General features: G+C 47.6%; 1 protein-coding gene across 13 annotated transcripts in view; it reads left to right on the forward strand.

Annotated features, from left to right (window-relative positions):
- esrrga (estrogen-related receptor gamma a) overlaps nt 1-23,829 on the forward strand; it is a 151,245-nt gene that overhangs the window by 83,481 nt on the left and 43,935 nt on the right. For 5 of the 13 annotated variants that reach the window (XM_048975537.1, XM_048975531.1, XM_048975533.1 and 2 more), the window contains exons 2-4: nt 3,972-4,103; nt 15,354-15,769; nt 19,629-19,757. In XM_048975537.1, the coding sequence (XP_048831494.1) occupies nt 3,973-4,103; nt 15,354-15,769; nt 19,629-19,757 (676 nt within the window). In that variant the 5' untranslated portion in view covers nt 3,972. The remainder of the gene's footprint in view (nt 1-3,971; nt 4,104-15,353; nt 15,770-19,628; nt 19,758-23,829) is intronic. The other 8 variants (XM_048975543.1, XM_048975542.1, XM_048975541.1 and 5 more) reach the window with 3 other exon arrangements.

A 23,829-nucleotide genomic window follows, 5' to 3' on the forward strand; every position in this document is an offset into this window, starting at 1 on the left:
GGAATCTAATTTACCCGTTAATTACTGCCAAACCATGGAGGTTAAAGAGATTTGTGACAGCTAAATAAAGCGAGCCCAGGGAACGCGGAAACTACACTTTTCACGCACAAAGTTGCCTGCTTTTTTTTTTTCTTTTCTTTTGCTGAATTAACAATGAAATTGAGCCTGTAGAGGAGACTGGTGAATTTCGGAATAAAAGGGACATCCTGTTCTCTGCTAAATAACATGTTCGCTTGTTTAGCTTTCCCCTGTTGTTTATTTTCGCGTAAAATCATGCATTTACGCACGTAATCGGTCTGCCTTCTGCCAGCCAACTAGAAAATTACAGCAGCCTGCCTTGCGTGTCAATTAGCGGGGCCCGTTGAGCCCAATCTAGTCAGCCTTCGGAGGGCACCAGCGGCGGCGTGGGCTGTCTGCAGGGCTGCTGCCGCAGCGTTAGCGAGAGTGGCACCTGTCTAATCAATCAGGGATCTTCCGGTTCACAGATGGAATAGCAACACTCGAGTGAATCGGTAAGCACCGTCACAGACACAGCGAGGCATGTACGTGCGCGCACACACAGGAACAAATGCGCGCACACGCACACCACATTTGGCTTAATTCAGCTCATTGTCCTCTCTGCTAATCCTTGGCTGTACTTACCCATTTTGACAGAACCATGAAATGGAATCAGGTATTACGATGTCCCTGTCGATTTCATTTTTTATTATTATTGGCCATATATATATATATATATATATATATATATATATATATATATATATATATATATATATATATATATATAGTTTCATATTTTGCGATTTCCAAAAAGGCAAAAAAAAATTAAGTATTTTCTATTTGTCTTGCAGTATATGGTTTCATCTAGAACACTTGAAAGAAAATTTCCTAGAATTAAAAATACTTATTTTACGTAACTGATTTTCCTGCTCAGTTAAAATACGTGTAACCGCAATTCTTTTTAGATGTAATAATTACTATTGATTGTTTTAAAATGATTACGCGGAGATTTTGCGGAGTATGGCTGCTGTTCTGGCCCCTAGAGATGACATACTTCCTCTTAAATTGACCTATAATCCTCCAAAAGTGTTTTTTGTTATTGTCATTATTTTTTCAAGTTGTTATTGATGATAATGGTTGTTGTTGCTATATAGTAATATTATTATTATTATTATTAAGTTTTGTCAAGGTTCAGGAGTAGAAAAATTTCAGATTTACTTTAAAAAAATGACCAGCATTAGAATTATTGACAGAAAAAGGATTAAGGAAAAAATGTTTAGAATTTCATAAAATTTCACAGTTGAATATAATGTATATATTTTTCCAATATATATTCCACCAGTTTGATTACTGCCATAAATTGAAATGTATTTTTTTTTTACGTTTTGCAGTACTAATTTCAAATTAAAATCGTGTTTTATTTAATTCAATGCAAATGAAGAACATTTTTAATATTCAACATCCAGGGCTTAGCTTTTGAAAAAAAATCCTGCAAACTGAATTGATTTAAAAATATTTTACAAACAGAAAAATGCATTTAAAATGTATTCTACACATAAATGCATGGGTTATTTACATATTTTAATATAATATATTAACGTTCGTTTTGGCAAGTTTTAAATGATGAATTTTATTTTTTCCCTATATAAGACGGCCATGAGATGAGTCGGTTCACAATAGTATTTTGAAAACGATTTTTGTTGTTTGTATAATCAGAAACTTTACAACCAGGAGCCGCAGCTACACAAACGGCCTGCCATCATCTGGATTTACTTCCATAGCTCCAGCAAGTGAACTGTAGCCCTGTCTAGTCCAGCACCTTTTATGAATCCAGGATTTATGAATGCAGCCGATTATAAAGTCATAAAACATAAAGTAATACGCTCTTTTTTCCATCCCCTCTCGACGGCAATATCGCTCGGCGGCGCGCATATGCGAGCACGTGTAGCTTGCGTGAACGGAGGTGACGCACTTTCGCCCGAAATCCGATGTGGACATGGGGCACCCTGTCTGGGACACAATCCCCCCCCCCCCCGATTGGCTCATCTCTCTCCATCTCTCCGTCTCTCTCTATACCCCTTGCTGTGCGTATCGATTTGCCGGTTCACCCGACTGAAACAAAACCGTACGTGTCGTGATGTTTTCTCTTTTTTTCTCCTCTTTTTTCCGCCCCCACTGAGCTCGGCGCTGTGCTCCGGGTGACTGTCCGTGTGAGAAAGTCCGAATCGCAGCCCGCACCACCGGCCCTTTTGTTTACTCTCCAAACAGGAGCACTTCCCAAATGGGGGACGGTTTGTGTGGTAAACATCCCCACGGCCCTGCTCTGCTTTCCTCCGACCGGAACCATACGCCCATCAAAACGACTGAGGCCCTTCTAACTCTACAAGTTCCTAAAGCTTTATTTTTTAATTTGCTTCATTTTACTAATGTTCATCAGCTAATATATTGAATTAAGGTACCAGTGACAAAAAAAACACTGTATCCAGCTCAGCCCCCTGGAATTATGCTTTTACAGATCTTTTCAAAATTACACACGTCATCAGTTTCAGGTCAAGCGAACGATTCTCTTTTATTTTTTTTTGGAAATGTGCTGTTAAACAAAACAGGAATAAGCATTTGCGCTTCTGTTGGTAAAATTCCTGTGGGCTGTTGGGGGAGGGGGTTGAAGACCAGTGCTTGATTGTAATTTTGTTATTTTAAGCCACAATTGTTGGGATGTCAATAATGAGAGACCGAGGCAGCGATGAGGGTGGATTGGCAGCAGTGGGGGGGGGTAGACAAATCCGGAATGGGGGGGGGGGGGGGGACACACGGTGTGTGAAATCTGATTTCAGACAGAGGCTCGGGCGGCATATTAGCTGACTGATTAGTTTCATTACTCAAAGTGCGGCAGGAGTTAGGGGGCTGTGTGGCTAATGACATTGAACGTGCCCGCTGAGACGGAACGGAAGGAGGAATTAGGGAGCCTCCTTTCTTAATTAGGAAGACGGTAGGGGACCTGTACACTGTCCCGTTAGGATCCCGAGGGCCGCTCACCCCGCGAAGGTGCGGCCGCAGGTACCTTCCCATACCCCCCACCCCCACCTCGCTGCATGCGTCTTATTGTTTTGCTTTTTTTTTCGGACTGTCTAGGTGTGCTGGTGGACCTCGAAAGGCACGTGGTGCGTGATCCTCACGAGCAGAGAAGCCAGCCCGAGCTGCCGCAAATGCCTTCCGTCTGTCTGCCTGTCTGTTTTATTTATTTCTTTGATTGTAATGAGCTTCAAATCTTGCCCTTTGAATTCATTTCCATGTTTTTGCCAAACCCATTTTTTCCCTCAATCTCTAATGTGTATATTTTACATGAGACGTGAGGTTGCAAGATGGCAGCTAGAAATAATATCAAAAGTATTTATTAGCGTTTAATATTTTTTGTAAAATAACTAATGGATGATAAACTCTGAATTAAAAGAGCAAAATCAGCTGCATCTTGTCATACCGTATCTTACATCTCAATGAAGAGTTTTTCAAAATTTAAATTGTCCTTCCAGTTTTGAGCATTTTTTCTTTTCTTTTTCTTTCTTTTTTTTAGCGAATTATGTATCGCTTCCGGAATTTTGTCTAAGGCTGACATTTCGCTGCTGAAGCCTGAGCAGGATTTGACGTTTGGACTCTGTGTTGTTTAGAGCTTTTGGCGCAGCTCTGCACAGATAAAAATCTGCCCAGGATAATTAAACGTGCGTTAAAATACCAAACAGTTAAAACAAGTTTCACACAGATGCTGATTCACCGGCGTCAGTCCTTGTCACGCCGTCTGCTCTCAGGCCGCCCCACGGATTCACAAAATCCCATAAAAACCAAAATCGGAACAAAAAAAGAGAGGCTTGTCCGTCGGGCTCCGTCGCGTTCTCTAGGCATGGATCTCTGCCGGCCTTCCTCCAGTTTCACTCTGACGCCTATTTCATTCCTTTCTTGCTCTCCCTTTGTTGTAGAATGAATTTATCAAAGGCACAAGTTAATAGTGAAGATAAGTACGCCAAATGCGGCACGTGGAGAATGCCACAGCATTTCAACACCGAGGACAGTTACATACTCTGTGATGCACATGCTCTGTGTTCCCCAAGGTAAGGAAGGAAACGACATCCAAAGCCAATTCAACACAATTGTCATTTATAAATGATTTTTTAAATTTATTAACATATTCAGATATATTGTATAGTATTTGGTTCTGTATTAATACTAGTACATTTGATTTTAATTTTATTTGTTTTAATGTATGGAAAAATGCATGTATGTTACACGGTGTCACGTGTGTGGGTCACGATCGGAGCTGCCCAGAATAGCCGTGGCCGCGACGTGTAAAAAAATAAACGCAGAGCACGTCGGCCCCCACACGCAGGCGAAGGGTAGCTTCGGCCCGGACAGATGGAGGCACAGGGGTGGGGAGCCGTCTGCACGCGGCTTGTCCAGGGGCTGGCGGCCGGGTCGGCAGTGGTGGCGGTGCGCGACGGACGGGCGGGGCGGTGTTGGGGGGGTGGGATTCGGTGTTGTGTTTGTGGAGTTGTTGTTTTTCTTTCTGCCGGCGGGAAGCTAATGTGCTGGATGCGCTGGCGGGGGTGGCCGCGGCCATCAGCGGCCCCCGGTCGGCCTCGGAGAGGGAGCCGGGCCATCTGTCTCACCTGCCGCATGCAGGTGTCCATCTGCTTTGCTCCGGGACGGTGCGCGCAGTGCGGCGCCGGCACTGCACCGCCAGAGTGCCACCGGGACGGGCCAGCGGGCAGCCCGAATTATTCAGCCTGCCAAAGCAAATAAAGAGGCAGAGAAAGGGAGAGCCAGGCTGAGAGAAAGGGGGGAGGCAGGATGGGGGGGCGCAGCACACGATGCGGGGCCGGAGAGCTGGGAAAGGTGATAGTTCTCGATCCCAGATGCGGAGGAATGTGTTATAACTGCCTGAAGGGTTCCGATTAGCATATAAATTTAGATGTATGGAGATCATTGCGCCGATCACGAGCCGGTGAGTTTTATCTAGATTTAGTGGAGGCTGATTTGCGTATAAAATACAGCCAGATGTGACCAGTTAAGGGCCTTCACTGGGCGCCCGCCCCCCCCCCCCCCCCCCCGCTCTCATCTGCCAGCAATCGCACAGTCTTTTACCTTTTTAAAACCTCTCTGTTTGATTAATGCAATTTGTTTGAGGTCACGAGTCTTGTGCGTTCGGTTATCACTGTGCGAGTAAGTCATTAGGAGAGCGGCCGGGAGAATCGGGGAAGTCACATTTTAACTGCTTATTTATCGTGTTGGTTGTGTACCTACAATCTAATTATCCCTTTTGTGCATATTAGTCAGTGTCTAGCTATGCGCGAGTAGCTTTAACGGGTATGAATTAGCTTTTTTTTTTAATACAAAAGGGTGTGCTTCCAGTGTTCTGTAACTTGCTGCTGTGAGGTTACTGAAACATCTCAGAGATAATTTACTCATCATTGTGATGCCAGTGAAGTTTTGTGTTGTGTTAATGTGCTGGTAGGGGAGCTAAGGAAGGAGGGATCTCATCGGTGGTTCTTGCAGGTGTTGGATGCTCTCACCTGGCAGGGTCTCTGCATCCATGAATCTGAAAGACATGCAGCAGCACTGGTGCCCGATCTGTGTTGTCAGCGAGTTTGGGCCAGACCTTTGAGAATGGGGGGGGGGGATGTCGGCCATCGGCCATGACGTCACCTGGACCCCCAGAGGTTAGCTGGGGTCAGGCCAGTTAGACTCAGCCCACGCACGGAACTCCGCTAGGGCCCGAGCCAGCCGCTGACGTTGCTGTCGTGCCTCTGGCCCGTGCCAGGCAGGGGGCGCCGCTGCCAGCCGGGGGCCGAACGCGGCGATACTGGATCCTGGGGCCGACGCTCAGATCCGCTGCGGGACCGTGGCTCCTAGTGCTGTCTCTCCATCGTTGATTAATAGGCTAACAAATCGAGTGCAGCTATTTTGGCACCACAATGAGGGAAGCGGGTTCGCTCTGGGAATCAGAATATGCCACTGACAGCATTAGTAAAAGTACGTACATGGTTATTTTAAAAATAAATTCTAATGGAAAATAAATGACATACTCGGTTTGTTCTGTAATTTATATTTATACATTTATTGTTATATTTTTTTTTATTGCATCATTTTTCGTCTAGACACAAAAAAAAACAGGTATTTCCAACAAAAATAACAGTGGACTTTGTTTGAAGAGACTGTATTTCAGCATCAGGTTGCCTGTTTGTTCAGGTTTGGCTACGTGGTCTTCCAGCATTATTGTGACTCACATCCTTCCCGTGTGCAGTACACTGAGCTGTGCAGTGTGGAAATCTTTAAATAAACTTAGTATAGATCAATAAGTAAATGCTCCTCCCCAGACACACCAGGCACACATCTTTCTTTGCCTTTCTCTCTCTCTCTCTCTCTCTCTCTCTCTCTCTCCTTTTGTCATTCAGTAAAAATTTATGTACAACTAGAGTTGAACTTGCTTACTGTACCTAAATACTGTATATATGGTATTAGTTGTATAAAATACGCAAAAAGAATAAATCACTTCCTGCTTGCCCCTGTAGAAAGAATATCTCCACTAATGCTAAGCTGACTTTCTCAGAGAAAGTCTCAATTAGATATCAAATAAATTTGCCTCTGCCGCATCTTAGAAACCCCAGGAAACTCAGGACATGTCGAAATGAGATTACAAGACCTCAGCTCTTCCTCCTGACCTCCTATTTTTCAGTAGAATATAATTTAAAGACCAGTTACACTGTGTGAGTATAAAATAAGGCTTCCAGTAAGTTAGGAAGCTTCAAGAAGCAAAATTTTCTTGTGCTTAAATGCTGGAGCAAAGTGAGCCTGAGGGTCAGCAGTGGGACCTTCAGCTTGTAGCGGGAGGAATATCGGTTGACGGGAGTGACTTTGTGTGCGTGCAGTCGGCCTGCTTTGTGTGTGTTAAATGCAGTGAGAGAAATGGGGGGGGGGGGGCAGCGTACAGCCAAGCCCAGCTCAGAGATGGAAATAAAAATCTCACAGGCGGATGCCTGCAGACCGGGAGTCTCCACCACCTGCCGTGAGACTGACACATGCAGCGCACGCCTACAGGACGGCGTTCGCACACACAGACACACACGCACACGTGCGCACAACTGCGGACACGTGTCACATGCCGCGGGGTCATGGCCCCGGTGCAAGCACCACGATCACCACCCCAGGTTCGATGATCACCTTTTCGCAAATAAATAAAAATATACACACAGGCTTCTCTCTGGCACCCCTCTCACCTGAACACGTGCACAGAGACAGGGGGACGTCATATGCCCCCCCCCCCCCCCCCCCACTTAATATCTCACACCTCAGAGCACCCAGATTCGGGGAGACAGAAGCCTAGTCCTCAGGTCAGTGGGAAAAAAAAGTCCATCTGTTCTTGAGCAATTACCACGACGATTGCCATTTCCCTGATAGATGGGCTGAATCAACTGATTTAGCTTATATCTCTCCAGAGGTGATATTTTATTTATATGATAAAATGCTCAGAAAGTGATTAACTTGTCAGGGGAGCGGCTTGTTACTGTAAATTTACCGGACGTGTAATAAAGCAGATTGCATTAAACGCAGACGGGCAAACAAACAGCTTTTCAGGGCAGGCCCGTCGCTAGCGGGATGTGGCGCGGTAGGGTTGTCGGCGAAGAGGCAGTAACCACGGGAAAAATAGAAATTATTTTTGGAAAGTAAGTCCGCCCACACATTTCCTGGCCTAATGTTACGCTGAATGTTGCGGGGATTCTTCGATCTTATTTTAATTATGTTTTTCGTTTGTTTTTTTTTTTATGTGGTGGATGAATGGGAGGTAGTTTGATTTTACTGTAGCTTAGCTGCCACTTTATGTGTCTCTGCTCTTCTGTTTCAAATGCCGAGTCCAGGCTTCGTGCCAAAAACAAATATAATACTCATAAAACTGCATGTCCAGATATTGTTCTCGCCCTGCGAAAAACATCTCAGGTATTGTCTTGGTTACTTAGTAACTCAATAAACTGAAATAAATAATCATAATAATGAAATCAGAAAAAAAAAAATTACTGAAACCTCCAAAGTGGAATGGAATTTAAAAAAAAAATGTGATTCAGCCTGTTCCGTATGTCATCGTGCATTTAGAGACAACTCTAGTCTCCTGTAATTAACAACTGTTAAAAGCATCTAGTCCTTGAGGGGTAAAGTTTACCCCCCATGTCCACATGGTTGAAACCCCCTCCCACCCACCCAAAAAGAAATGAAGGGTAAAATTCGACAAAGGGGAAGGCTAGGTTATGCTAATGTCGTGAATGCCGGACAGGAGCTGCGGAACGGGTATTACAGAACCAAACCCGATTATGGGCGCAACGTGAATTAGATTTGGTAACAGATGGCGCTGTTGGAAATTTAAGGTGCTTTGCGGGGCGGGGGAGGCTCCGGCAGCAGCCGGCAGCGTCTCCCCGCGCCTGATAGACGCTATAAATCACAACAATCCCGACTTGACAGCCAATTTCGAGAATCTGATCTGGTTAAAGACACGGCTGTCCTGCTTCGGTCACTGAAATCACCCCCCAGCACACACACACACCCCCTTTTCCTTTTTCCTCCGTTTTATAGGCTTGTCATTTCCTACAGGAAAATCCTCTTTTACCATCTGTTTAATAGAATGTGGTTTTAATCCAGATTTTTACGTAGTAGTATTATTATTATTATTTTTATTCGCGATGCCATTTCATTTGGGCCGGAGTCTGTCTGTGCTTATCTGGCCCATATTGCTCTGCTGTTAAGGAGATGAAAGCGTCACAGCCCCAAGAACGCTGCGGTTTTACGCATATTGCTTATTGAAGAATGCCAAAGCTTATTTACTCAGCCTGACCCCCCCGCTCCACCCTCTGGTTTGTGTGGGGAGGGGGTGCACACCCACTTTTCTGTGATAGCACTGGCTAATCCGGCCGTGTTAGGGGAATCATGTAGAAATGGGGCAGGTGAACACGAGTCCCTCTGTTACTGCCATGGATGCACCTTCTGTGCATGAAAAGGTGATTTATTTTCTTGTGTTTAGTCAGAGGCCGTGTGTAACGTCGTAATTTCACGATTCGTCCTCAGTTCCTTGGGAGGGGGACCTTTTCATTAAAATAAACGTAAACCTTGGGAGAAGCAGAGGAGGATCTCAGACGTTTACGGCAGAGATATTGGGGACAGCCCACACATGCGAAGGTGCCGTAAGCGCGAGGGCGGACTAAGCGGTAACCTAGTGGGGGCAGCTTTCTGGACTAGATTATGTTACTTAGGAACCAAATTTCTAACATTACCAAATATTTATATTCATGCACCCAAGGGCGTAACTTTGGTTTGAACATTGGGGGGGTTGAGGTCTCTACTCATTTAGGGAGATACACGATTATTAAGGGGGGGCGGTTGTATTAGCCGAGTTTGATTTATTGGGGGAGGTACAACCCCCCAAACCCCCTCCCGTAAATTACACCCATGCATGAGCCACGACATCAGAAAGGGTCTTTAAAGGGTCCTCGGTACACGATGCCGACTGCAGGGGGGTGATCAGGTATGAAACCTCAGTCGCCAAACGCTTCCCTCAAACTCAACATTGCAGTAACAATGCGAAAGGTCATTGGTTCAAATCCCAAGGAGCTCTGATAAACTGTAACCCTTTTACTACGAGTCACTTTGGATAAACGCGCCAGATAAAATGAACATACGGGAGCATAATGAATAAATGTTCCCCCAATTGAACGTCGTGGCTGAAAGAGGCGCTCAGATCAGCTTAAGGCAAGGAGGTGCAGGTGTCACGGGGAAGCTGGTCACTGGTCTCAGTGCGCTTCTCATCCCGACAGACGCACGCAAGACTGTGAGGAACGTAGCTACACGCATTCATTTTCGAAGAAGCTCAAAAGACGTGCTCTTTTTTGGAAAAGCCCAGGGAGGAAAAAAACATGGGTGAGGGGGGGTAAAGCATTGATTTAATCGTGCACCGTAAGACCCTTTATATGGGAGCATCTAAATCAGTCATGTGCCAGTCCTCGTGCTCACGGGCGGGTTTGAATGTGCAGCCGTGTCAGGCAGCCCGGAAGGGGGGGGGGGGGGGGCATTTTTATGGCCCGCTCGCCCCTCGTATAGATGTGTTTTTGCCATTATCGCATTGATTGCACGTAATCAGAGGTGATATTTTGCCAGCGTTCATCGACGACGATGTAAATTACTACTTTCCAGGCCCGTAATGTTATAACAATTGATCCGCTCGAGCTGATGGAGAAGGATTTAGATTCTCCACGTGGGGAGCGCGGGGGGCGCGGGGGGGCAGCGGCCCAGCCAGTGCTGTCATCTGGCGTGGCGGGTCGGGGCTAACGTCAGAATTGGATCGTTTTAAAAAAGAAACCGTGCAATACTTTTTGTGTGTGACACCCATTTAGAATTCCGTGGTGCATTGATTTGCTTCCTGTTATGAATGAAATGCTATGAAGGAATGTGTCCCTGTTTGGATTTCACACTCATTCAGCCAGAAAAAAACACATCCTTGCATTCATACCTATTTAAAGGATCAAGAGTTATTTCAAATTTGGGTTTTTCATTTTCATTTTCGATCCTCCTCTTCCGCACCTTAAATCGTTTACACTTCCGTTATCCCCCCCCCCCCCCCCGGCTTGCTGTGTTTTAAAACCACCTCTATTTTTGTACAAAAAGGAGGGAGGTGCTGAGCCAGGCCGCTCGCCGGCTGCACCTTAATGCGCTGATTGCACGTTTGGCTCCGTCGCTGTCAGGCCACTGAGTCAGTCAAACAGTCTGACGCCACCTTGTCACCGCCGCCAGTGCCGGCGCTTTTCCGAAATCGCTTTCCCGTCGATCTGTGGCACCGTGCTATTTGCAAATGGGGGGGAGAGAAAAAGTATTCATGAAAACAGAGGAAACGAGAAGATAGGTATGTTTTTGCCAGGCGTTTGATGTTAAATTTTAAGTTTTTTTCCCTCTGTCAAAGTGCTTTTCATTCTGTCATTTTGTTCCGTTGATAGCAGAAGCATCACCCTAAGACGCTGAGGCCTGTCTATCTGGGACAGGGCTGCACCTGGGACGGCAAGCTAGCCGACCGCAGGCCACACCAGCCAAAATAAAACCAGCTTTGAGAATATTCTTTGTTAAGGTGTCGTTAGCTTAAACCTAATAATCATGCTTAACTATTAAAAGAGGGAAGCGGGGGGGGGGGGGGGCGATCTAATTTCTGAGAGGAAGGCATAAAGATGCCCCCCCACTCCTCTTCTGTTTCACCTCCCTGCTCCTCTTCTACCTTTGAAATCCAGTCACTCCGCACTGGAGCCCATTAATATGTCGGTGACATGAAGTTATCCGTCGCGCGTCACTTTCAAAGCGTCCAGCGTCACTCCGGCTGACTAATTGAGTCAGGTTTGCCTCTCTTCTTAACCCACTACAAGCAAAGAACAATGTGAATAATCGGGATCTTTGAATGCTTATAATGTCGCAGTGGTACCATTGTCCTAATTACACTATCATTACTACGCCTGTAAAAAAAAAAAAAAAGAAAAGAAAAAATCCTGTTGTTTGTTTCAACAGTTTAAAGTCAGAATCAGAAATGAGTCCCTCTAATAAAGGTGTATTTTAAATTCCCAATGTCACAAACATAAGTATAATTGGCCATTTTTTAATGTGTATAATTCAAGTTTATCACTACTTATGCATGCCTTGTTTTGTCTTCCCCCCCCCACTTGACAATTATTATTTCCATTCATGGCGTCTAACTAAATTTCAAAGCTTTTCACAGTAAAATCCACCGTTAATGGCACGCCGCGGAATTGGAGCCGCCTTGTGTGCAGAAAACAGATAAAATTGTTACCTTTCAAATAGTCTCTTTTCTGTCGGAGAGGTTTTCTTTTCTTCTAAAATATAGCCTTTAGAATTCCATTCCTCTTAGAGCTAATGTGAATTTTACTGCCTCTAATTTTAGATTCAAGTGCGGCCTAGAATAAAACCCACCATCTGACAATTGAATTTATAGATAGTTGTGAATATTGCGGCCTTGAATTAATAGAGTCATAGAATTTCAAAGACCGGGAGAAAAGGAGAAGACGGAGACAGCTAATAACTTTCAGCCGAAGTTATAGAGCGTAATGTCACTCGTAGAGGAACTTAAGGACGGTGTTGTAAACTAGACAAACGGCCACAGTGTTCGGCCCGTCCCTCTTTGTTATTCACTCCTGCGGCAGACACATCAGTCGTAGTGCTTTCATTGAGCTACCTCCAGTGTCTTTTCACACGGTATTGGATTCATTAAAAGGTAAATGGCACAAGGCCCTGAAGGAGACCTACTGCCACCTATTTATCTGGGGGGCAACTACGGCAGCCGCGGAATTTCCGGCCCAAACAAATGGAAGTGCAGCGAGACAAACAGGCACTTAGGCCTGATGTATTGGTACTGCAGGCGGCGAGATCTGTCCTTACAGCCGTGTACGTTTTTGTGCTCATAAAAAAAGAGCTCGCACTTAATAGTTTTAGCTTAACGACGGAGCCCCCGTGTTCTTGAGTTTCCCTCGCCTTCTCTTACTGGCTGCCGTATGCCTTTTCTCGTCCAGCCCGTCGGCTCGCTTCTTTCTCCGCTGTGTGTGAACTTGCCGTCATCAACCCCCGTGTGCATTTTGTTCCCCGCGTCTGTCACTTTCGTCACCGGTCCCGGTCGCTGTTTTGGCGAGTTTTCTCCTTTCCGACTGCTCTCTCTGCTGGGGTACCGTACGGCTCAGCGTTTGGTCCCCTCCTTTTTGTTGCAGTACAATACAGTGCTGAAGGGATCTGCAAGTTCTGTAAAGGAATCTGTTTTTCTTCCACCCCGATTTTCAGATTCTTAAACCCAACCGCTACTACACTATTTTTTTGCGATAATCAATTGAAATAATTTATCGACATTTCAAATTTGTGCGACAGACTCGTGTTCAGTCTTTTCATTTCTATACAAGCAGTGATCTTTTTGGACATAATTTTGGCTTCATATTCTTACATAGACTTTTGCTGTATTTTGTGTTTTCCAAGGCTTCTTCTGTATATTATTATTCATATTATAATTATTATTGATTTTTATTTAGCTTTAAAAAAAACTCAATTTTTCATTTCACTGCACTCACCACAGAGACAGCCCTATTAGATTACCTGTGTTGAGCCTGTTTATGTGTGGCTGTACCTGTCATTCCCCCCAGGCTGGATCTGCGCAGACGCATAGATATGCAAAAGCATGTGGATTTGCACACGTGCATAGATATGCACTGGAGCATAGATATGCGCAGAGAAACCGATGTCTTTGGTAAGCATGTGTGCAAGGGTCCCATATTCCCAGTGCATTACAGACGATGGATGATAAAGTGATCAGACAGATGACCTGGGGTCACTCGCCATTTAGCCCTCGTCTGACACGATGGGGCCCCTGCGGGCCACACCGTTAATGTAAAAACAGTAAAACATGTCTCCGCCAAACGCCATCCGTGCCCGTCCCCAATCCAATCTCAGAAAGGCTTCTGTAAAATAAATTACCGTGTCACCCTGCCACACCCACCAAGCCCCCCGCCGGGCCCTGGGCTCACGCTGTTTAAATGTTACGCTTTCTCACCGGCGCCCACCCCCCCAAACTGGCTTCCCGGACCCGGAGGTCCTCGGCCTTTGAAAACGGCCTCACTGTCGGCCTTGCCAGCCGTGTGACTCCTGCCACCGTTTTACAAGCGCCAGAAGAATCCGTCCTTTACGAGCGGGGTTCCGTTTTTTTTTTTTTTTTTTCTTTTTTTTAGGGCCCTCGTTTAGAAACAGGCTTCCTTAATTAAAAAGCCCTTTGTGTGGTCCTGCAGTCTGTCGCTGCCGTCCATTCCCCCCCCCTCCTGCCTTTGAATCTCCGCTGTCCTCAAGTCATATTACAAATTTTCTTTGCTCGTTTAATTTTTTTCCACACATTGACCACCTTGGATCATTAAAACTTGCACCGCCAACTCTACCCTGTTTCAAGGAACCAGGTCACAGCACTTACATGACGATTAGCGAAGTGGACGGCACCTGCACCACTAAATTAAATAATACTCAGGCCGTTTTTTTTTTTTTCCTGAAAGTGAGGAGCCTGGTGGATTGTTGACTGGGGAGATGTTTAATCCCCTCTTCCTCGGCCTGGGAGCGTCCTCCTAGACAAGTGAGAGATATCTATTAATTACAGGCCTCATTAAGAGGCCTTTCTCCCAGGGACCTGTGAAAGCAGAGGTGGGGGCGGGAATGGGCTGGCGGGGTGTGTGTGTGTGGGGGGGGCCTGGCTATGGAGAGGTGTCTCCTTTGTTAGCATGTCTGCGGCTTTCGCTCATGGTGCTGCTCTCGTGACGGACTCTTTGAGCCTAGCATCATTTGCCGTCACGTTGTTGCCATGCGGATCTCTGTGCTCGTCCGCCGGCGATTGGACCCCAAGGTCAGAAGGCGTCCAGCGTCCTGCCTGATTTGAGCGCATCTAGACCTCAATTCCCCTCGCTTCGTTCCAGCAGGCTCTGATTTTTTGCGTCGCTCTCCTTGCTAATAATCTTGCATGTGGTGAAAGAAAATGGCCCGTGACGGTAAACAAAAAAAATAAAAAATAACGTAAACGTCGGCGCTCGGCCATTTGACGCGCTTCTTAAAAGAAAAATATGTCTCCGTCTGTGGCCGTGCCTCCGAGCCAAAGACGCCGTTTAGATATACAATCGCTCCGGCTTTTTACGAGGAGCCGAGGGACACGGGTAGGACGCCGTCTGTGCGGGGGACACCACTGCGTTCAAAAAAACATATTCCTGCTCCTCCCTTCATGATTTTCAAGGGCTTTTTCTATCGTAGGACAGTCTGGATAGTGTGTGTCAGTCACAGAAGGTGAGCTGGTGAAATGTGATGTCTTAGCTAGCTAATTTGGGCCGTAGCTGGCTGTACCTCAAGGGCTTGTGTTCCAAAAAGTGTCATGCAGAAACATTTTGAGGGGCGGTTACTCAACTGAGTAAAATGACTCTACTGACTCATTAAAGATTTGCTTGATCAAACACACACTACCTCAATAGGGGAGGCACTTTCAGTCGCTCGGGCAGAAGGGGCATGTACCCCCCCCCCCCCACATCTGCCACCTTCTGAACATCTCTTCGCTTTGATGAAAACGGCATAAGGAGGACAAGAGCCTGCCGCGATGATGGCAGCGTCGCCGGGCAGTATCTCGGATACCATACAGACGTGGGCAGATCCACAAATGCCAAAACGCAGTTTCTTGACATGAATGACCATTGTGTCGGTGTCAAGTTAGGGGGTAAAAATGACCTTAAAGCCATTGGCTGATGTTGTCTTCCTTTCTTACTTTTGGCCAGGCTTCTCTGCAGAATGTCAAGCAAGGACCGCCACATTGAGTCCAGTTGCCCCTCCTACATCAAGACCGAGCCCTCAAGCCCCGCCTCCCTCACCGACAGCATCAACCACCACAGCCCCGGCGGCTCGTCGGATGCCAGCGGCAGCTACAGCTCCACCATGAACGGGCACCAGAACGGGCTGGACTCTCCCACGCTGTACGGGCCCACGGGCAGCTTGGGCCCCAACGGCACCGCCGGCAAGCGCTATGAGGACTGCTCCAGCACCATAGCCGAGGACTCGCAGATCAAGTGCGAGTACATGCTCAACTCCATGCCCAAGAGGCTGTGCCTGGTGTGCGGCGACATCGCGTCCGGCTATCACTACGGCGTGGCCTCCTGCGAGGCCTGCAAGGCCTTCTTCAAGAGGACCATCCAAGGTTGGCTTTCGTGCTCCTCAAGTTGGGGGCCTCTCCCTGTTTGCTGGGATGGAAGCGCTCCCAGTTAAACATGCATCACACCTTAACTTATCTATACGCCAATGGTCAAAATTGTGGAAACACTACCAATTTTTAGAGCTTGCAGATGTTAATTCAACTGTTGCTCCAGTTACTTGTTTAATCATCCAATGTATGATATTTGTAACATTCTTTGATTGTTTATAAAAATTACCGCCAATATTTGTGTAATAATTTCTAAAGCGCAACGCCAAAAATGCTAATTGTTTCCACAATTTTGGCCACTAGTGTATATTCCCTACTTTTTACTTAATTTCACGTTTAAATTTCTCACACTTTATTTTGCTCGTACATCTCTCACATTTCGCGTTTCCCATGTATTATTTTACATACGTATTTCTTACACCTGATTTTGCTGATGCGTATCTTTCCATATTTTAATGATACATTTGTCTTACATCATTTTACTTGTTCATTTTGCGCATTTTACTTATACATTCATCATTTATATATGCATTTCTTTCGCATAGGCTATACAGACGCTCCTCAGGTTACAATGGGGTTCCGAAATACCTATCATATGGCAAAAATACCGTAAGATGAAAATGCGTTTTAATACAGTAAGCTAACCTAACAGACATCATAGCCTAGCCTACCTTAAACATGCTGCGAACACGTATATTAGCCTACAATTGATTAACACAACATTAGCCTACAAATCATTAACACAAAGCCTGTTTTATGATAAGATGCTCAATGTCTCATGTAATTTATTGAATAATGTGAAAATATCCATCGTAAAGTCAAAATATCATGACCATTGTAACTCGGCGAGCGTCTGTATATTTATTTCACCTTATTTTGCTAATATATCTTATTGTAGACATATTTTAGGTTTGATCCCATGTCAAGACCAAAGCCGGTATTGAGTGCAGGATGTGAAATAGGCCGAGTTTTCTATCTGAAGTATATTTCATTAGCAGCATGTCATTTAAAGCTTGCCGGGGACGGATATATTTAGACCGGCAGTCGGGTCCAAATGTTTTTCTTAGATGGAGACACAGTCCAAGCTCCACAACTACCAGGACATATTGGTATGTTTCATCCCATTAGCCAATAAAACTCCAGGTAATGGGGGGGGGGGGGGTGGACTCATCCAGCTGGACGTTTGTTGACTTCCAGCCTGTTGGGTTCTGGGGGTGGGGGCGGCCGGTTCAGTTCTACCTTCCGTCTGAGGTGTTCTGAGCAGCGGGTGGGCGGGACCAGTATCACGGGCGAGGCGAGCGGGCCGACACGCTGGCATCTGGCGCGGCAGTGGCACCGCTCCAGTGCCACCTGACAACCTGCATCTATCACTCCCCAATTGAGCCACTCGCGGCTGTATGGGGGGGGGGTGGATCTCGCTGCCACTGCCGCCATATCCGTAGCTGGCACGGCAGTCATGTTTAGCCAAATCCGCTCACGTGACGTCTTACAGCTCCGCACGCTCCCCATCCATTCGGCCTTTGGCACTTTTTTTTTCCGAAGCCGTCGAGGTTAAGTGGCTTTGCTGAAGGCTGAAGCATAAGCCTGAAGCCTTCGTGCGCGTTTCCCGGTCAGGTGCTACCGTGCGCTGCGCCTCACTCTGAAACGCATTCAACACAGGAGAGCAAGTGCGAAGAGCTGCGAGTGGCGCAGACCAGCCGTGCTGCATTTTGCGGCAAACGGCGTTGATTTCGAAGAGCTGACAGAATAAACGGCGCCGTGCCAGGTACACAGGGTCCAAGGAATGTCACACGTCAGACATGCGGGCTCTGCGGGCATGGGCCGCAGTTTTGCGACCGCATTGTGATTCCGCAGTAGGTGCAAGGTCTCACGCCAGATAAGGCTTTGCATGGATTTCGCATCTAAATGTTCCCCGTTTGAGGTTTGAGCGCACGTCTACTAAAGCCCCATGCAAATCGGCCGGCCCTTCACAATGCACCTCTCACCGCATGAGACGCCAAGCCCTGCCGGTGCGGAGACCCTAACGGCTTGCGGAGATTACCTCCGCTAATGAATATTGGACCTCTGCTTAATGGACATGCATACTTTGAATACTGTTTCCTGTTGAATTAGCAGGCTTGGGCGTTTAGTCTCCCCCGCTCTGGCGCTAATCTGTTTTTTAATGAGGAAACATCAGTTCACAGAAGAGAAGTCAATATAAATCAGTGTTTACAAAGTCTGATTAGCCCTGAAATATTTCATCAGCGAGGAGGTCCCAGACGGGCCCCAAGTTAATTGCAAGAGTCTGCGCTCTTTTCAAAGAGCCTCCTGGGTGCGTGAGGGGGAAGCGTGTACCACCCAACCCACTCGCACACCGCAGACACACCACACACGCCCTTAGCGGATACGTACCTCCTTCCACTCTCCTTTTCTCAAGGGAACATCCATCCATCCATAACATCCTATCCAGCACAGTATCATGACAGACATGAAGCCTGTCACAGGAGACCCAGGCAGGGGAAGCACCCAGGGCAGGATGCCAGTCAGTCGCGCGCGCAGGTGACCTCACTGTGCAGATCTGAAACACACCAGTTCAAGTCAAGTAAAGCTTCATTGCCTCAGCCAGGTAGAATATGCAGTGAAACAGAATAATGTTCGTCCTGAACCCACAGTGAAGCACTCATGACAGGACGGACGGTACAGTGCTAAGGACAGAGTTATGCATTTATTTACATAGTGCAAAACAGAGTTATTGGAATAATCCTGTACAGTTATCAGTAACTTAAGGGGGGAAGAGACAGAGGGATGACTACTACTGTATTTTTGGCTTTAAATACGAGCTTCCCCGTTGCAGATGGAGGGAGAACAATATCTCCATCTTCCAATGTCTGCTTTTACGGCCCCTACCCCATGACAGATGTCCTGCCTCCTAGTAGCGTGTCTTCCTCCATCCGCAGTTGCTAACACACAGTCACGTTAAAACGCAGAGCGTCAGCTTAGCGACCTGCCGCGTCGATATCTCTGCCCTTATTAAAACACACAGGACGTTTTGCCTTAAAGCCGCGGACGTCTGCTGTGACCCATAAGAATCTTAATAGGAACATCTGCTGAACAGTATATTTAAGGTGGACCGCAACACAGATAGCTGAGCCGCTAGCTAACCGGCTAAGTAGTGCTCAGATTGTAATGAATGTGTTTTGCTTCTCTCCTGTTTTGTTTGCACACAGCCCCTCGTAATTAAGGCAGGGGGGGGGGGGGCAACAACGCAGGAGCTGTGTGCCACAATGTGCAGAATTAGGAGTCTAATGTCATCTTTTTGCACAATTACTTTGTCAGCGGGAGAGCTCCATGGGGTTTGCCACCTTAATGAATGAGCCAGCATAAGTGTATGACATATCACCTCAAGCAAGCTGCAGTCCGACCGGGTCGGGCTTCACTGGAAATATATATAGGCCTTGGTGCCCCTGTGATCTGAAGGTTGCTGGTTCACATCCCGCCCCAGGCAGAATGGTGACATCCTTTGGGCCCTTGGGCAAGGCCTGTATCCTCCCAAAATGCTCCGGAAGTGACAGATAAATGGCCCGTCAGGTCAGACCCCAAACTTTGCATATACACACACACACACACACACACACACACACACACACAAGAAGCATACCAGTGTACCTGCGTTTGGGCAAATGCAGCATCATTTCATATTATGTAGTCTGAGAAGTGGGTCTTGGTTTAGGTAAACAGGTTATCGTGTAAAACTGTTTGATCTTCTTTCGCGATCCTTTTGTTATTCCTGGTCCCTTTTTTGTCCACCGTCCCCCGCCCCCCCCAGCAGGCACCCTCCCAGCAGCTGTCAAATGCTCTCTGTTCCTTCTCTCTACATGCCTTGCCACAGGAAACATCGAGTACAGCTGCCCGGCGACCAACGAGTGCGAGATCACCAAACGCCGGCGAAAGTCCTGCCAGGCCTGCCGCTTCATGAAGTGTCTGACTGTGGGCATGATGCGGGAAGGTAAGGCCCCGACGTGGCAGGGAGGAAAAGAGCCAAGGCGGGGGGGGGGAAGGGGGGGGGTGACTTCTGGCTTCAAGCCTGCCGGCTACCCAGACGATGTTCTTCTTTGACCTCTTAGCCTCAGTAAACAACAAAAATGAATTATGTTTAAAGAAAAAATGCAGGGGGAGATATTAGGGCTTCATGTTCCGGATCATAAGAAACATTTAAGCAAATTTGTCCTCATGTGTAATCCTTGCAAATGACCTGGTTGCAAATGGCCACAGGGCACAGAGTGTGGTGTGACCTTGCCGCTGACCTTTACATATGGCGGGGACAGGATTATTCCCGATGACCGCCGCCGATACGGGTTACCGCGGCCTGTCGCCACAGGGTCCCAGGGACCTTTCCGGCGAGACGCGCTTTTGTCTTCGTTCAGGAACCATTTTCATTGCCACGCGGAGCCTGACCGTCCGGCTGGAGCACGCGTTCGGGGTGAAGGGTCCACCTGCGTCGGAAATGGGACCGGGTCCAGGTTCCCGGGGTCGGTGCCACAGTGCTGCCAGCAGGCCCGCGGCATCCGCTCACCATCCGCCACTCAGAGACACTTCTTCTAGGTCACATGACATCTTGATGGGCAACGTGCAGCAGATCTCACCGGTCGGGTCAGATTGTCCCCCACCCCCACGGCCGCTGCCACCCACCCATCTATGCTACTCCGCCTCTACTCCCCTAATGACATCATCAGGAGTATCATTGCGCAGCATCTCCAGCTGCTCAGCTAACAAACCCCCCCCCCAATCCGACGCCGACACCCGGCTCCCCTGCGCCCCTTTGCCTCAGTAATTGATAAGTCGAGGCCCAGGTTGGGGCGTCTCTGACGGAGTCCAGGGGCCCCGTTCCACGCACAGGCCTCCCCCCCCCCCCAGACAAATAGCCACCTTTTGTTCTCGCTCCCAGCCGGCCGCACGCACATACATCAAAATGGCACCGAGTGGCGTTGCCATTTATTGTAAAAATGCCGAATTTAATACAGGCATCCCGCTCTACATATGAATAAGGGTCATTTGCTAAATTGATTCATCAATTTTCCCAGTTTCTTACCCAACATATAGTGTTTAAAAAAGGGGTCCGTGTTGCAATGTGAAGAGACCTTTTTGGCTATGAATATGAATCATTGATGCCCTCCTCGCATTTTTCCCGGTGCAGCCCTCGCATGCGGCCGAGGTCTCGCAGGGAATCACTCACTGTGTGTTTTTTCTTTTTAAAATTTTTTAGATCCTCCTTGTTTTTTTTCTCCCCTGAATTCCTGGGAAAAGCACGGATCAGCAGAACAGCCCAGTCGCTGTTTAGCTGCATCACACAGAATCTCCGGGAGTTGTCAGAGGACGTTAATCGGGGGGCAGGGGGGGGTCGTCGGCGAGTCGATGGGCGGTAGGGGGGTGCAGTGCCTTCTGCCTGTGGCACTGGGGGGGGGAGCCCTTGTGGTGAGGGTACCCCTGCATGAAATCTGCCTAGCTACCCTGGGGAGATGAGCGGGGACCAGCTCACATTAATCGCAATGAAACAGGATCTGCTACTGCCCCCCCTTACAGAAAAATAACACCCTGCCTTCCAATCTCATCGCTCACCTCTGCTTTGGTTTCTGTTATGTGTTTGTGCATTTTTGGACAGAAGCCAGAATTCACCCCTTCTCTAGGAATATAATCCCTACCCCCACCCCCCCAACAAAGTCGCAAAACCCCAGCCTGTGGTCAGCTGGGCAGCTCAAATCTCCCCAGGGGGCAGCCAGTTTATCCCCTGCAAACGCCAGGGGCCTGTTTCACTTTAAACAGCAGCTTTGCTGGGAGGGGGGTGCATGCAAGGAGTATGAGGGGATAAAGTATGGTTGCTGGTGGGCGGAACCTTTCAGAATGGGGGTTGGGGGGGGCTTGGTTATGGCCTTGAGCTTCTGTCTCCTTCCGTATTTCAGTGCTGGTTTCAGAGCTGTCCACTGAAGGCACTTGGGCCTGTGGTGCACTGAGCCGCGCTCATACCCGTGTGTGTAAACGAGGCCGCTCGTGCCTCGGGACTCGCGCTCATGACCAGCGTGCGACACGCGCCAGCGGCCTCTTAGCGTGCTGCTCGCCGTCGCCGCCCTGTGCTAACGCGGGGAAATTGCCATTTGTCGTCCCCTGCCGCTGCTCATACTCTGGCTGACCCCAGAGGCTACGTTCCCTCATGTCCTCGTACCTCGAGCCACCCAGCTGTAAAATTACATCCCCAGACAGGTTTGAGACCGTAGGGGGTGGGGGGGGGGGGGGAGCAGTCACGTGGGAATGAAATCTTTCCGTGGAAAGCAGCACAGGTACTGGGAGTGTTATGGAGCAAGAATGTATGGACACCTCAGTGTCAGCGGGGGACGTCGCAATTAAAATCTACGCCTCGGTGTCATTAGATGGTCGCATGGCATAAAGCTCACTGTCGGGGGGCGCTGTCAAGGCCGGCGAGCTCCTGGGGGGTGTCAGAGGCACCGTCGAGGAGCCTGGTCACCTTCTATCCTTCTGAGGGTCAGGCTGTGTTTCTGCAGGGAGAGTAGCTGACTACGTGTCATCATCGGTAAATAATAATAGTAATAATAATAATCCGAAAAATGACGAGATGTTAACATGTTAACAAAGTAGAACCAATTTAAGAGGAAGGAACGTGCGTACATGTATATAGCATAATGTATATATCTTATTATATAACTATAATAGTATTGACTGTGCATAGCCTTTGGAGTTAATGCCTACATTTATGTCTGTGCATGTATAAAACTGGGGCTCTGCTTTCGCTTTTAGTCTTTGTTCAGCACCACTCTGTCTTATTAATTCACCGTTAAACGCGAAGGAAAACATTGTAGGACACCAGGTGGGACTGGGGAAGTGAGGATGGGGAGGCGGACTCTTTTGGGGGGGGAAGTGACACCCCTCGTTAGCTATGGGGTAAAACGCGGGAGCGTTAAGCTACACAAGTGGCATGGTTCCTTCCGCACCGTGGGGTGCAGAGACCAGAGAGCGACGTCCCCCTGGGCTCGTACCAGAGTGCCGACCGCCTTACTCATGCTACAGGTCTGGCTCAGATGAGGATCCTCATCTTTACCTTTTATTTGTCTAGCAGATGCTTTCTACCCAAAGTAACGTACATTTTTGAGACAGTCCTGTTAGATGATTCTTGGAGCAATTGGGGGGTTAAGGGCCTTGCTCAGAGGCCCGATGGTGAAATGACATTGTCAAACCTGGGATTCGAACCCACAACCCTCTGATCAGAAGCATAGCTTTCTAACTTTTAGAGCCCCACAGTACCTTTTTAAGGTTGTCTGCTGTAAGTTACACAGGACCGTAGTGTGAGGGTGTGGGGGCATGGCACTAAAACAATCTTGCCTAGTCTGTTTCGCAGGAAGACTTACTCAGCATGTCGTTCCTTCACATGCGCCGGGGAGCCTCAGCGCACATGGGGGACACCGGAAAAAAGGGACGGGGGGGGTCACTTACGGATGTGTGACATCCTGTTCCCAAGCTACAGCAATTAACGTCCCCCTTTAACCAAGTGCTGTGTCAACTCAGCCATCTTAATGAAGGCGGCGATTTCAATGCCAAGCCGGCCCTCGCAATCGGCCAGGGCCTCCAGGGACACGGAGGCTGTCCAAAGGGGCAGCTGAACTGACTCACTTTTGGGTTCTCTGTGCCACTGCTTTCCAAGTTGGAGTGACGAAATGGGAGTGTGTCTGTGTACAAGTTCAGCTATATTTTGGTGGGAAAATATGTCCAGCTTTACAAGTCTAAAGAAATAAGACTTTGCAGAATGTTTTCTTATTGGTTTCTGTCTGTTTATTAGTCTTATAGTGGGAGAGGAAGAGAAGGAGGGGAGAGACAAAGAAAGCCAAGCTTGTAAAACCATATAAATTCCTCCCTGGCTTGTAGGCTTCCCCACAAACGTGACTGGGGGCTTTGGTCCGTACGGCACATGGATTCATGTCCAGGTCTTGACCTTCCTGAAATGAAGAGATGAACAATCAAAATCTCCAAACAGAAATGCACAACGTGTGTTTACATGTACTGTCTTAAGGTTC

This window comes from Brienomyrus brachyistius, chromosome 14 (genome assembly GCF_023856365.1).
Source record: "Brienomyrus brachyistius isolate T26 chromosome 14, BBRACH_0.4, whole genome shotgun sequence".
Taxonomy (NCBI): domain Eukaryota; kingdom Metazoa; phylum Chordata; class Actinopteri; order Osteoglossiformes; family Mormyridae; genus Brienomyrus; species Brienomyrus brachyistius.